At 40.7% G+C, this 15,898-nt stretch overlaps 1 protein-coding gene across 3 annotated transcripts in view; it reads right to left on the bottom strand.

The window, feature by feature from the left end:
* Positions 1–477: 477 nt before the first annotated feature.
* KIAA1328 (KIAA1328 ortholog) overlaps positions 478–15,898 on the bottom strand; it is a 178,132-nt gene continuing 162,711 nt past the window's right edge. For 2 of the 3 annotated variants that reach the window (XM_064438288.1, XM_064438287.1), the window contains one exon: positions 478–3,853. In XM_064438288.1, coding sequence (XP_064294358.1) covers positions 3,640–3,853 — 214 coding nt within the window. In that variant the 3' untranslated portion in view covers positions 478–3,639. The remainder of the gene's footprint in view (positions 3,854–15,898) is intronic. The other variant, XM_064438289.1, reaches the window with a different exon arrangement.

The raw sequence follows: 15,898 nt of genomic DNA on the forward strand, positions 1-15,898 counted from the left end.
TTCAGGATATAAGCACAAAATTCACCTTCATCAACTTACTATATTTTAACAACTCATCTCTACATTCTGGCCCAGCTCCACCCAACCTATACCTTCTGTCATGCTTTGGTACAGTTCTCTGCCTTGAGACCTTGTCCCTTCTTGCCTTTACCTCCATCCTTTCTTCCTTACTCTTTAATTCCACCTTTTCGTCCCAAAGCATGGTGCTAGCTCTCCCTTTCTCTCCCCTTTTGTATCTGAGACGTCTCCCCCTCTTCATGCTCCAAAAGAGGTCTTGCTCCTTCTCACAGCAAAACCCATGTGCTGGAGGGGAAGAGAAGGCTCAAAAGAAGTTCCTTGTTTCTTGGCAAACTGGAGATTCAGAATATATATGACATGATGATGTGGAAAGTGGAACATATTGTCAATGGCAGAATTGACATCTGAGCTGGAGAAAACAAACCAGGAGATAAATAAAATAAACAGAAGTCTGGAAGATTAAAGGAAACCCCTGGATAATTTATTAGATTAACACCTCACACACACACATAAATATTTGCTCAAGATGGGATTCAACAGTGAGACTGCAGAGGCTAGAAGTGGAAAGGCTGTGATTGGTACATGTCTATGGTGTGCAAGGTACACAAAAGCAATGCCTACACAAACACTCGGCAAGTGTGTGTGTGTCTGAGTCACATGGGAAGAACACAAAGTGAAGGCATGGGTAGGAGCCTTTACAGAAGTCACATTACTCCAACAAAGCCTCATGTAAAACACAGCCCAATGTGTAGCTGAAGCATATTAACTGGGAACACTCTGGACAAACAATCTATGGCTGGACTAACTCCCCAGAGGCAGCTTCCTAATATAGGAGCTTAAACTTAAAAGGACACTGTCAAGTGATTGCTTTCGCTGGTTTAATTTTTGCATTTCCTCCACTGTTTTAGCAGCTGGAAAACAATTCCCCTCCCAGTCCCAACTACTGATTTTGTCCTTTCCTATTTGACAATCATTGATTTTTTTTCTAAGGCTATAAATGTTTTAATAACTTCAACTTTGTAGTGCCTCATGGCAAAATATCTTTGCTTGCACTGACTGCTAAACGGTATTCCTAATGTACTGCAGATAACTAGAGCAAGAGCCAGCACTATAAAAAATGATTTTTCACAGGGTCTACCAAATTAATAGCTTTGTTTCTTCACTCACATCTTACAGGCAGTTAAAACAGGCAGGTCTTCACCCATCAGACATGTCAACCACCTTAATTCTAGAATTCTTGGCTTCATAAAGGTATGCTTCCCATGTAGCTCTGACTGATGGACAGCACCTTGAGCATAGAGCTCACAACCCTGAAAACGTCCTTTTAAAAAGAGCTACTACCAAAATATAGATTCAAGTCAAAAGTCACTGTCAGAATTAGAATTGTTAATGAACAAAATGGATCATAAGGAATCCTAAAGCAGCTAAAAATTGGCACCCATAAAGAACCAAAGAACAGAACGCTCCCATGCGGTGTTCTCGACTGGGTACATAAAGGCACCTTTCAAGAGATATACATGTATTTTTTGCTGTTTCCAAAGGTCAGTTAGCACTTATTAGAAAAAGCAATTAAAGCTTCAGTCAAACTGGAAAAGAGAAGAGAAGCAATTGGACCTAAATCAGAAAATGGTTTCTTTATAAATGTCAATCCTTAACAAATAAAATCCCCAACAACACTAAAAAACACCAAAACCCAACCTAAAACCTTAAGATCTATGTGATGGTCATTTCTTCATGGTTTGCCACAATTATTCCTTGTACATTTTTCTTTCCCTTCCCCTCCCTCTTCTGCCATCTTAAAGAAACAGACTACTCAGCCAGCAGAATGAGAAAACCTATTTTTCCACCTGCTATATTTGGGTCAGGGCACTGAATACATCTTTAGGGCTTTAGGCAGAAACCTGTGCCTTCACAGGCTCAGGGAGCAGAACAAGGAGGACATTAAACAGCAGACAGACATATTGGAAAGAACTATAATACCTCACTGACAGCCAGGCAGACCAAGTGGGGCCTTTCCATAGTCAATTTCTGCTCCAGTAATGCTGCTGTCCTCCTTTAAACTCCTCCAAGAAGCTTTTAAAATTCAGTTAGGATGCAAGGAAAGGATATCCCCTAATTTGTGATTAAGTCTGGGCCTGAATGAAACAGCTCAGAGTAACCTGAGGTTCATCTTCCCCTTCATTCTCCTTTTGTTTCACCGCTATAAGAGCACGGTGCTGCCAGGGGCGCGTGCTAGATATCCTGCACTGGTGCTCGGGCCTCACTGCAGAGCTGCGCTAGCTCCTCTCAGAGCACCAAATGCTGCACAGGAGCGAGCATGTGGGAGGCAGGCAACAGCAGTACCCCAAGGATAAGTACAGCCACTTGCTGCCATTAAGATAAGCAGGGTTACCTAAAGAGACTGTTGGAAAAGCTGTACTGGCCCACGAAGTGGTGTTTGGGAGCAAATGGCCTAGAACTTGCCCGTACTGGCTTAATTCTACCTTTCCCTTGCTGCAATTTTACTGTGCAAAATGAGTATTTTAGCTTCATATTTCTAGGAACACATGCCGGTGGCTACTGTTACAATAAAATATGAACACTGCATTGTGGAGAAAATGACCATTAATCCTGTAATCTGCAGTCATTTTTACCAATTCGGCACATTTCTTTAAATAACCAAGTACAGGCAGTAGATGGAAGTGCATTTAAATAAACTGAAATAGATACAGCATGAATAATTAAAGCCAGTAGGGAAATGTGCCTTGCGAGCCGCTAGTGGAAATAATTACTGATTTGTCTTATTTACAATGGAGCCTGGATACAGGATCAAAATAGTGCAAGTTAGTGAAAATGTCTTAAGACTGTTCTTATACTACCACTACTATATATTTCATCTTGAAAACTACATCAAATAGGTTTTGGACCACTACACTTTCTGTCTGTGTTCTGCTATTTCAGGGTTAGGTTACCCAGCACATAAACTCTGTCAAATAGTGCTGATTTAAAGAGGAATATATTTAAACAGATGTGTAGTACATCAACCTGCAACATCGTCTGTTAATGTTACTAGACACTCTATAGTGAGTTTATGATATAACCTCTAAAAAACCAGCTTGTTAAATATCATAGTGTTGAAGGAAAAAGCAGATCATAAAATCATTGAAAAAAGTACTAAAGTGCTTGTAGCTTTATAATATGCCAGGTTTTAAACAGGCTTGTTTAATTAGAAAATAATCTGCTTTGAACGTTGTGGTTCTTGAATGTTAGGCCATTCTTGCAAACTGCTTTAGAGCTAAAAATCGATAATGAAATATACTTCCGATATGAGGCTGGCAAAACTGTGACTTCAATCTATTAGAAAATGTTGTAGATTAAAAAAATTTCTATTTTAGAATGATTACTTGGCACATGAAAGGTTTAGAAAAAAAGTTAACACTTTCTGATTGGTTGACCCCCAACAACATTCTTTGATCACGATTAAATCCAAAATGAAACTGGATGCTAATTAGCTATTAGCTAGAAGAGGGAAGAGAAGCAGTTGTCACTCAAATAATTTAAAAATGGTGCTTTAGCACAAACAAATCAGCAATAAAAAGGTCCTAAAAATTCTACAGAAGGGCTGTAGACCAATGAGGTGTGTCAAATGAAGAAAATCTCCTCAAGGAGCCGGCTCTCCTCTAGCTCATCTGCTTTGCTTCTGGAGCTGCAAGGGGTCTGGTACCAATTCGACGGCCCGTGGCTCACATGACGAGGTGGGTGCATTTTCTTCTTTTTGTAAGATTCTCTGCAGAGGTGTCCTGGAGCATGTATCGGACTCATAGATTCAACCAGGTCAAGAAGACAGGCTTTGTACCTACAGAAACAGACCAAGAAAATGGAGGTCCATTAAGCATCACAGCATCATGCAGGAATTGAATCCAGTCTTCCTGCCTTTGTAATTCAGACTAGACCTAGATTTGCCTGATGGGGGCCACCAGCACAGAATGAATTTTGCTGTATGGGCTCCTATGAGGAATACCAACACAGAGGTAGTGAAAAAGAGCATGAGCAAAGCATGGGTGCTTAGGTTATTTTAAGCTGTTTCATCAGCTTTTTCCATCTGAGGTGTGTAATGTCTTAGTTGCACTCCAGGGAGTGAGGACAGGCCTCAGAGATATGACAGCCAAATACAGCGAACAGGTACAAGGTAGACCCACACAAGTAATGGTATAGTGACTTATACACATGCTGCACTTTTTTGAATAGACCTCTACACTTGATTTAGTTTCCCAGGGATTTGAAAACAGCAGGAGACATTATTATTATTGCTACAAACTACACGTGCTTCCTGTAAATCTCTATGCACTATATGGAGCCTGACTGGTGGAAGCACTGAAAGAATATAATCTAAGCAAGGCAATACAAAATCAAAACTTCAAGCACCAAGAGAGAAGGCAAAGGTGCTCAACATTACTCAGGCTGTCCTTTAAGTATGAGTACAGATGTGGGGGAAGGTTACAAGCCAATGTTAGGCGGTAACACACACTGAATAATGGCAGTTACTTCAGACAGAGACTTCCTATTAATATTCACACAAGACAAGACCCGATCTAAATATCAGCACAGGATTGATCATTACAATATATTTTCTCCTGTCCAATTTTAAATGTCTTAATACTGTTTCCACTGCTTCCCCAAGGAGGCTGCTCCCCAGCCTAAGAGACATTACTCAAAGAGTTTTACCCAAGAGTCGCCTTTGTTCTACCCTGTTGTTAGCACCAACCTGCCTGATGTTCCCAATGCTGACATAATTCACATGTTGAATGACTTACATTCCCAGAACATTATTCACAGCATCCAACCTAAAGTATCAGTGTGGCAGATTGGTTTCCACAGGGCACCTCTCTTGTAAGCAGAAAGAGTTTATCCATAGGGTGAGGAAACGTCTCAAGCTGCTTCCTGCTCTGAGTCCTGGTGGAAAAGCCTGTTTTTCCTTTCAGGACAGTGGGAGCCTAGGAAGGCTAAGCAACTAAGTCAGACAGCTGGGGTACGTTCCTCAGCTCGGATAGGCTGAAAAATTGTTAAGTGCAAATAATCACAACAGATCGTTGATGTGAGATTAGCAGTGGCCAATGTATTTCCCAGCAGCAGACTACCACTTGTGCTGTCCGATAGTGCCATGCAGTGAGCGTTATGTCCCAACCGTCATCAGAAGACTAACCATTACAAGGTAACTTGTAGTTATGTCCAAGACACAGGAATACTTCTTCAGCTCAAAGGAGGTAACTGTGGTACTGATGGGATAATACTGATATTAGTAGCAACCACTGGAGTTATACTATGATCGTTTGGAAAACTCAGCTCTTGCATTTCCTGCAGTTCTTGTTGTTTCTTCCAATCTGACGATCGCCATCATTTCTAACACAGTCCGACTCAACATTACTGCCTCCTCACAGGGCTCTCTCCTCCATTTGACTACCTAGAGATTTTTTTAATTTTCCTTCAGGTGTACTAGCTTGCATTTCACCTGATCAGAACCCCATTTTGCAGATTTCTTTTTCACATTTTAAGCTTGTCTGTGTCTTTCTATTATCTGTCTAAATCAAAGCTAAAATGAGTGACTCAAAACAAAAAAAACCACAGCTTTAGTTTTGTTTCAATTGGACCCTACTCAAATGTGATGCCCTACAGTTACCCTAACCAAAAATTTCAGAAGGACATGGGGGTTTTGGCTAGCCAAGCAAGACCATTTTAGAGGGGTCTTTTGTTTGTGTTATCATTCAGCAAGTACCCTCTAAAAACTGAAGCTCTCTAAAGATATCTCCAGTGTAAGATGGAATAAACCACAGTGATAGTAAGAACTAGCATATAGCTATATTAGACTTTTCATGTAGAGAAGGTTTTGGACGCTACTCTATATATAGATATACACAGATGCTTTGAACCCCACAGAAACCCAGTTAACACATACACTGGTTTCATTAGCCACACCTAAAACTTCTTTTTAGATTAATCTAGTCTAGCATACAAATGCTTATCTCCTCTGACTGTAGTGCTATCATAAAATTTCAATTTCTCCAGCAGCCACATTCAATCACAGATTAGGTAGGGGGAAACCAAACCAGCCAGTGCATTTATAGCAAACGTGCAGTCCCTAGATTTCAGCAGTACCTTTCAGTTCATTTCTTCTGCAAGTTTATCTAAGTTTTACAGCATTTCTGCTATCAGGAAGGCTAAATGATTTGGCAGATTACTAGCACAGCAAATAGCAAAGATTATGTAAAAGACCAGGTGTTGTAAATCAGTCTATTTGACACCGCAGTTATATATGCAATAAAGTGAATGACCTCAGCTAACAGAGCGCTATCTGATAAAGAGAATGCTCCTTGCAGGTATTTAGTGTTTAATCCCATGATAATGGTTTGCCCTGGTTTGTCTAGGCAACATCAGACAGCATCTGGCTGGAGGCAAGAGAGTAGACCTAGAATGGTTTGAAGCTCGCAAACACAATTTTCTCACCATTAATTTTTATCCGAATATTTAAAGAGACACAGTCAGAATGCTCAAATCCTGAAACTCAGCTTCTCTAAAACCAGGATATGAATTCCTTGCATGATGTGAACAAATGCAGAAGTAAAACCTGCTTTCATTATTATTATCATCATCACCATCTTCGTTACTTCACTTAACAGCTTCAGTGAAGTCAAAGCTGCAGGATCATGCACCCAAGAGTCAGAACATTTTAAACAGGAAAACTGATCTGGCAAACTTGGCTTGTGCATACTGAATGCTCTCTTAATACAAATTATCAACCAACGGTGCCCTCATATTGTTCATGCTTCCCAGGAAGAAAAAATTCCCAAATGTTCTGTGGAAGTACCAGCTCTATATATTAAGGCACAGAAATACCTCACATACAGATGCTCAACCAACCAATCAAAGGTCCCATTAGTGCTAGCTGCTTACACACATTTTCTTTGATGGATTTTGCCATCTCAACAGAAGGAAAATGAGGTGGGCAACTGCCCCTTTAAGGACGGTGTGAATTCAGTCTGCCTTCAACTTTTTGGGACACTTGCCAGTATGCTAGAAAGTCAATGAGCACCTCCGCAACAGACTGGAAAACAATCTCTTTTCTAAGCCTGGTTTTGACACTTCCCCATGTATATTCTTTCATCTAACTTTCATGAGCTTGAAAGTCTGCAAGCTTCATCACGGGAGAAGAAAATTTGTAAAGTCTAAAAGTTTGGATTATAAGTCTAACTATTTAGACAACTAAAGTTTGGTGAAAGTAATATTATCATAAAGTCTCCAAAAATTCCATCAGGAAAGGGAACACAAAGAATTAAGCGTGCAAAGCATGGGGAAAGCAGGGCCACGTGCAAGACGACAGAGGTGGGTGTAGAGAGAACCAAACAAAGAAAGCTTTGAAGCTCTTCTTTTAACAAGGAAGTTCAACCTTTGGTTTTAATGTAGAAGGTAAAACTCCAACTATGGCTCAGAGAGTCGCATGGAGATGCCTGAACTATCTGAGAATTAGGTAGTACCAGGATCAAGCCAGTATAGCTGGGTCAGTGCAGAACTGTGACCTGGGCGGCTAAATCCGTCCTGGTCAGGCATTGCACAGTACTGTGACAGGATTCCCTTAATCTCCTCTGTACAATTAACACAAGTTGCTGGAAATTTGGCTCTTTGGGCACTAAAGCGCTTTTGGAAATTTTCTAAGAAACTTTCAGCATTGGCTCCTAATTAAATAAGTATCTAGTATTGTTTATACACTCTTAATACAAAAGAGTTTTGTAGTCCATCACTAAGGTAACAGGAAACATCGTAAAGCATTACAATTCAGAACAGCTCATTAAAAGTTCCCATTTTAAAGAGGAAAACAGCATAAAAACACAAGTTGGCACAGAGCTAAATCTTTACTTCCACAGTGTTTCTGTTTCACTGCCTGTGCAGCAGCAATACAACTCTCTGAACACTTACAGGTGCATCTTACCTTGCACTGTGTTTCCAGACTGAATGGAAAGGAAGGGTCTCACATTTTTATGACAAACACGCAAATGTGGCTGCTGCTCTGGGACCTGTAAGACCACTTATTCCCAGGATGGTTGCTGAGAAATCACCTGAAACCACTTGGTATTCTGTCTAATATAACTTGCTGGGCAATCAAGAGTTCCAACAGTTCTACAATGTACAGTACCTAAAAAATGGTCAGATTATGCAAAAGTGACACACAGAACTCATTACTGTGCAGGATATCAGAGAGAACGGTGCTCTTGAAGGTAACTGCAGAGCACCCTTGCACCCAATGGCTCAACAGTGATGTTTGTTTATTTATTCATTTAGACATTTGAGATATGTCATTGAATTTTTAATGTCTATTTCCCATTGCTGGTAAAATATATTCCTTACACGCTGTTCAGTTTTTAAACTACTCTATTGTACTGTCATATTGTGCAGTCCCATTTAACTAATAATATAATTTGTTCCCTCCTGAAAAAACAGCACAACCCTAAACAAGTTTGATATTTGGAGGAGCAGGAACTTCCTCATGAGGCAAAATAATAAACTTATTAGAATCATAAATACTCTGGCAGTGAGATATATTTCTTTAAACAAGCAGTGTCAGGTATTATTTGATCACTGTGTTCAGAGATATCTTTTCATTTACAGTCTCTGAAAATTTATTCTTCAATCATAAATGTGTACAAAACACACAGAATGTCTATTCTGCAAGGTGATGGCATTTCAACAAAGCGTACTGGCAATACGGTTTTGGAGATTAGTAGCTCTATAGGCTTACTTTACTTAACTGTATATACCAAAGGAAAAAAAAAAGGTTTATTTTTATACTACTGCTTATATTTTCAACATAAAGTTCAAAGTGATTTACTAATGTTACATGAATTGCCTTTGAATTACGGTACAGTATTGTGCCTAAGTACAAAGCCTAACACTATTTTGTATTCATAAAACACCTCCTGCCTCCAAGCACTTTACAAATGCTAAATACAGCTAAGAACACATTCAATGGGTAGGGAACAGACCCATTTCACAGAAAATGAAACTGAGATTATTGTTATTATAAAGCAAATATCTAATCCCTATTTGATGAGAACAAACAGGGCAAACAAAAGCAGGAAAAAACCAGACGCAGGCAAGAAGTGGCCTCAGCAGTTGAACTGCTCCAAACCTGAAGACACCACACTAGTGATACAACCCAAGGTTATCTGAAAAAAACATCAGTTATGATTGATCATGCACCCCCAAGTTAACCCAGGCTCCACGGGCACAGAGCAGAACCCTACCCAAATTAGAGAGTCCTAGCCACTTCCTGCCATCTTTATTCTTGCATCCACAATTGTTGCATTAGGGATGCTAGATGTACCTCCGTGGCTTGTCCTTTCTATATCCATGTACCAACCTGTGGTCCATAAATGTGCCTAATTCCTTTTTCAACCTGCTGCTTCCACAATCTCCTGTGACAGCAAGCTCAGGAAGTTCAATGCTATTGAAAGGCATACTTTTGTTTTCTGTTTTAATCTGATATCCTTCTAGTGCCATCAAGTGCCTTTTAAGGATTGACCACAGTTAGTCTCTCTCACATGGTGGGATATGGTGAAAAACAGTTCCACATTCAACTTATCTACCACCTTCACAATGTTGCAAACCCTGATCATTCTCTCATTCAGTCTTTTCCTATCCTATTCCTTTTGGCTTCTCCTTATACGGCAGCTGCTTCATCACCTTGGTCAGATTAATTGTCCTGTGAACCTTTTCTAGCTTCCACTATGTCTTTCGTGAAGGACAAAGACTAAAGGTACACGTCGGAATGAAAATGTGGGTACACCAAGGCCTGTGTATGCACAAGCTTTGTGAAGCTCTAGGAAGCTTTGCACTTCACAAATCCTAACCACCTGCTCTGAGTTCTGTATCAGATAGGCATGGTGTCGACGACTCTTTCCTAGGTAAATTACATTTTTGTCGACTCAGTTTTTACACCTTTTTGGAATTTCTTGCTATTGACATGGCATTTGAAATCTGAAATAACTTATTATCATCCACAGACTTATTAGGTCACCCAGGAGATTTTGCTGTTCACTTCTTGCTCCAAGTCACTGATGAAGAACCAGCCTAGCAGGTTCCTGGGGGACCCCACTGCTGACTCTTCTCCATCACGAAAAATGAACATTAAGTCCCTTTGCCTGCTGTAATTTAATCAGCAGTAAATACATAGTAGGACCTTTCCTCCAATCCTGCACAAACTTGATTCTTTAACAACCTTTGTGGTGGAACCTTGGTAAAGGCCTTTTGAAAGTCCAAATGCATTATGTCCACTGGATCCTCTTTGTGTCACCAGATTTCTGGGTTCAGGTTCCGTAGGTCTGAGCTGATGTCTCAGATTCTTCCTTCTCTCCCTCCTTGCTGCATGAGTATAATCCAGGCTTTAACTAGCATTCTATTTGTCCCAGCAAGTCTGAGATGAACATGCTGATGAATATTACAGACTAGTTGGATAGGAAATTAAAGCTGGGAAAGGCGAGTTGACTTTGCAGTCATTCCCTGAAAGGCCACAAGTCAGGATAGGGGACCTTGCCTTTCATATGTGAACTGCACCTTCAGTGACCAAAGCACAGCCTCAGGGCATATTCACATATTGTGACTCTCAAGATGCTGAAACCAAAAAAAGAATACAGGGAAGTGCAATTCTTAAGGCTGAAATATCAATAAAATAAACAAGATTAAATCAATAATCAAAGGGACTCTGCCAGTTAGCCTGAGATTAGCATTTTACTTTCATGCAGATTGGGACTTAGAGCAGACAGTTCACTGTGGGGTACAGGAGGAGGTAAATTCAACAGTGCTATACATGTATTTGAATCAGCTCTAGGTTGGAATGTATTTCTTGCCTGTAACAGAATCACAGAATGGTGGGGGTTGGAAGGGACCTCTGGACATCATCTTGTCCAACCCCACTGCTTGAGCAGGCACACCCAGAGCAGGGGGCACAAGAAAGCATCCAGGTGGGGTTTGAATATATCTAGGGAAGGAGACTCCACAGCCTCCCTGGGCAGCCTGTGCCCCTGCTCTGGCACCTGCACAGGGAAGAAGTTTTTTCCCTCATACTCAGGTAGAACTTCCCGTGTTCCAACTTGTGCCCATTGCCCCTTGTTCTGTCGCTGGGCACCACTGAAAAGAGTCCGGCCCCATCATTCTGACACCCACCCTACAGGTATTTATAAGCATTGATAAGATCCCCCCCCTCAGTCTTCTCTTCTCCAGGCTGAACAAACACAGGTGTCTCAGCCTTTCCTCATAAGGGAGATGCTCCAGTCCCTTCATCATCTTCATAGCTCTCCGCTGGACTCTCTCCAGTAGTTCTCTGTCTTCCCTGAACCGGGGAGCCCAGAACTGGACACAGTACCCCAAATGTGGCCTCACTAGGGAAGAGTAGAGGGGGAGGGTAATCTCCCTCGACCTGCTGGCCACACTCCTTTTAATGCACTCCAGGACACTGTTGGCCTTCTTGGCCACAAGGGCACAGTGCTGGCTCATGGTCACCTTGCTGTCCACCAGCACTCCCAGGTCCTTCTCAGCAGAGTTTCTCAGCAATGGGTCTGTATTTTCCAAAAGCATCTTGAAGTTTCTTAACTCTTAACAAAAAAGATCAGACTGCAGAATATTTCAAAGCAATTGAAAAAAAGATCTGAGCCTTTTATTTAAAATACATCACACAATGTAAAACAGAATATATTTACACAGTGTCCTCAGCAAGAGCCTCCCGGAGTGCTGTAAAACCCACACCCACATAATACAGAGCTTACAGTATCAGAGACTTTTAGAGAACTCTTTGAGGCGGTATTCACAGAATCATAACCTAGAGAAGGAAAAGACTTATTAGATCATCCAGCCATCTCCCTGCTGACTGAGAACCATTCCCTACAGTGTGCTTCCTCACAATTGTTGCTAACAATCAGCCTCTCGCTATTCTCCTTGGGAAGTAATTCCACAGCCAAATATATCTCACGCTATCATTACCATTATTACTTATTTATAGGCTACAGTATAGCCTAAAGGGCCTTGATCAAGATCAGGGGACCCACTCTACAACCACTTCTAAGAGCGATCCTCTCTCCAAAAGAGCACACAGCCTAAATAGATAAGTCAAAGACCAGGGGGAAAGATATAACATACAATTAAGGAGATCAGAATAGCACAGGAAGTGGCACAAATATTCCATGAACTTTTGCTTTGGAGTTTGGTAGGATGAAAAGGTAGGTGTCACAAACAAGAACATGTTTCTGATAGTCAGTTGGAGATAAACAAAGAGGATTTTCTTCCTCCTGGCTTCACACTATTAGTTTTAGCTAAAGATCTGGCATAGCACTGACAGATCCGTCTCCTTTTCTTGGTGCAAATACTTCTTAAGTATTTGAACAATATTACATTTCTCCCTTCTGCTCCAGTCTCAGTCAACATTTATCTGAGCCACACGTATTTTAATCTTCTCTCATAAATCAATACCCCTAGCATAGCAACAGATTTTGCCACTCTCCTCCGGTCTTTGACAGTATCTTTCCAGTAAGCAATCACCCAGAAATGAGCACCACATTCCCCTGGTGGGGTTACGCAGAAGCAGAGAGGAGATCAGCTCCCTCCAGCACTCACGCAATGCTTCTCTGTGCGGACTCGAATGACAACGGCCTTTTTGCTACTGCTTCATTGCTCTACACACCCCTCTCTCATGTGTATGTATTGATGCACCACACTGCAACACATCCCTGTACACTGCAAGACCTACGACACCAATGAGCAAAATGCCTCATTTTGTAGGGTTACTAAAAATTATCACTAAATCTTGTGGAAAATGGAATCAGAGATTACAGCCTTTGCACAGGAGAATTTGGAGAGAAGCAATTAAATTAGGTAACAATGCCACACCTTTGCTAACCAAAATGATCCATGATTTGCAGAGTTATGGGACAACCCTCCCTCCCCAGTGTGATAAACAGTAGTAAAGAGCTAAAGAGGACTTGGTCTTGAAAGGGGCTAAGCACTGCTGATTTGCTCAGCCTTTTGCATATCAAAGAAACAGTGCACTAAAGGACATCTGATCCAGCAACAGCATCTCAAAAAACTTGTGCCCTAAGGCAGGGCTGATAAGAGATTTTTCTTTCACAGTTTTCACCCTGACTTCACCTATGATAGCATCCAACCGACTGTCATTACTAAAATAAGAGTTACTGCAGCTCTCATTCCTCCTTGCTACACAAACAGGCCATTTTCACTTACCCAGTAGTCAGAGACCAACACCTGATTTCCTCCTCTTTCCCTGCACTCCTGTCTCAATGCTCCTAGTCCTTTGTTATCCCACCTCTCTGGTCCTGGTAACTCAGCTTTTTCTATTATTTTCTCTTTGGACTTCCACAGACCCTGCTGCCATATTACCAACCTGTTAAGTACAACTGAAAGCGCTTCTTCGTTGTTTTTGTCTCTGTGTGCTTTTAGTAGCTAAAAATCAGCAAACACAGACACCCACCCCCCCACCCCCCCGACTGTTTCTTTTAAGGTATGGCTGCAGGCAGCTGAATTGGCATAACTGAGGTTGTAATAATTCTGGAAGAGGAAGGGTGAACAAAGACATGAGTGCTGGGAAGTGAAGAAGCCTTTTAGCCTTTTAAATCAGATCTGCCAGGGACAGAATAATAATTTAGAATGAAGTTTTAGTATAAATGAAAGAAATTACAGATCCACAGAACTACCGTGGAGTTTAACAACCACCTCTACAATCGCTCTGTTTGTATTGTCCTTCTCTCCCCTCCCACACACCCGTTTCTGTCTCATCAAGTCTGAAAGCTCTTCAGATCAGAAAATGAACCTCAGTATACGTACAGGACCTGGGGCCCTGATTCTGCTGTGATATTACATAATAACTGCACTTCAGAGCATGCTTAGCTTTTATTCCCTTTAAGCACTCTGTCATCACAGCATATCTTCAGCAAGATCTTCACCCTTTATTGTTCTGGGCCAAAACTAAGCTGTCATCATCTTTTCTGCCATACCTCATCCCCCTACTTCTCCTGTCCTAACAGCCTTTCTTCTCAATTTTTTGCTCTTACAAGTTTGTCCCCAAGCATCTTTCCCCTCAAAGCAAACTCTAATTCAATGAAACATCTGTAAAATTGTACTTTTTCTTTTATAATGCACTAAAGCCTCTGACAAAGGGTTGCATATGTAAGTCACAGGGCAATTCTGCACCTCCGCTCTGCCAGTCTCAGTGTCACCCCTTAGTTTTGATTTCTTTTCCATGTTTCATCTTTTTCCTAGTGGGCTTAAGGCAAAGCTGGGACTACCTTACACCCAGTACACTGCCTAGAACTTTGTGGGTACCGAGTAGGTACAAAACAATTTTAAAGGGCATGGCTGAGGGGAAAAAAAAACCCACAACATGCAGCTTCAAAGTCCATCACCATTTACATGGATTAGCAATCTGTATTTTTTTCACAAGATCAGTCCAAATTCCCAGCCTGCCAGATAATAAATCAACTTTTTGCTTCAATTATACAGTCACTGGGAGATGTGCATAGTTTTAGGTCAAGCACTTATAACCATTTTATGATTCCAAAGTTTCTTACCTTGTCATTTAGTTACTGAACTGTGAGCTTTCATTGACTTTCTAACCATTGTGGCAAAAACTGCTACTAACTGTGCAAGATTTAAAACCTCATTGAGCAGAAGAGCAAAATCGGACTGCAGTAGTTTTAGGTATATATTGGGCTGGAATCATGACCCTATGGAAGCCAATGGAAGTTCTGCCACTGGCTCACTGGGGCTGGGTTTCTTCCCTGCATGCTGCCATTCATTGTGTCAGGGTGAATAAGTATTGCAAGCTCTCTATTTTACGCCCTGGGAATGAGATGCCTCAGTGAACGCTTGGAAATTATTTATTTTACACCTTTTTCTTTTCTTTTTTTCTTTTTTTTTTTTTATTTTTATTTTCTATTCTGGTGAAATATTTTACCTACAGTCAATTGCTGTACCTAAACACCAACTCTCCCTGTGGATCTGTATGATCCTTCCTCTCCTGCTTGTCAGCTTAATTTCTTCTGCTCTGGTATGGAGTGTTTAATAGCAAAATCTAGCACTCAAATTCTTCTGTTTCTTAATTATCTCTGCCCTGTCAGCTATATCAGTGAAAACAAGTTACCATTAGACAATTCAGATACTAGTAAACACCAAGTTGTGATAATATAGAGTCCTGTATTACCGTCATTATGGAAGAGCTGTTTCAGGGAGGTTTAAAAAAAATAAATAAGCCCAGCACTTCTAAATGTCCAAAAACCTAAAGATGTCTTAACTATTCTTCAATATCTTAATCATTCTGTAGAATCATGATCTTGTATTATGGCCATTTTAAATGAAAGGTTTGCTGCTCTGCACAGTTGCCACTTCCTTCTAATTGTGAATTAAAGCATAATTTAACATGGCTTTATGCCAGCATGACTAGAAAAATTTACAGATACTAACTCTGGTTGAAATAGGGGGGGGAAACCAGTTATATTTCTTTAAGTAATAGAAAATCACTCACCAAGTTGTACTTTAAAACAAAACACTAGAGCTTTAAGTTGACAAACTGACTTGAATTAAACCACATAAAAAAGTGCTTGCACTGTAAATCTTACAGGGCAAAAGTGATGGTAGGTTATCATTCTGTTTATTAGCATGCACTTTGGAGAGTTCAGGGCAAGTATGGATACGCATTCATTCCATTTTATACCACACATTACTGAAAACACATTCTCCATAAATAATTCATAAATGCATTGTCTGAAATTTCAGATTCCAAAAATACAACACTGTTTTCAACTTTATGGTTGCTTGGTCTTCAAAACAGAAACAGACAATTGGATGGATG

This window comes from Phalacrocorax carbo, chromosome Z (genome assembly GCF_963921805.1).
Source record: "Phalacrocorax carbo chromosome Z, bPhaCar2.1, whole genome shotgun sequence".
Lineage (NCBI taxonomy): Eukaryota > Metazoa > Chordata > Aves > Suliformes > Phalacrocoracidae > Phalacrocorax > Phalacrocorax carbo.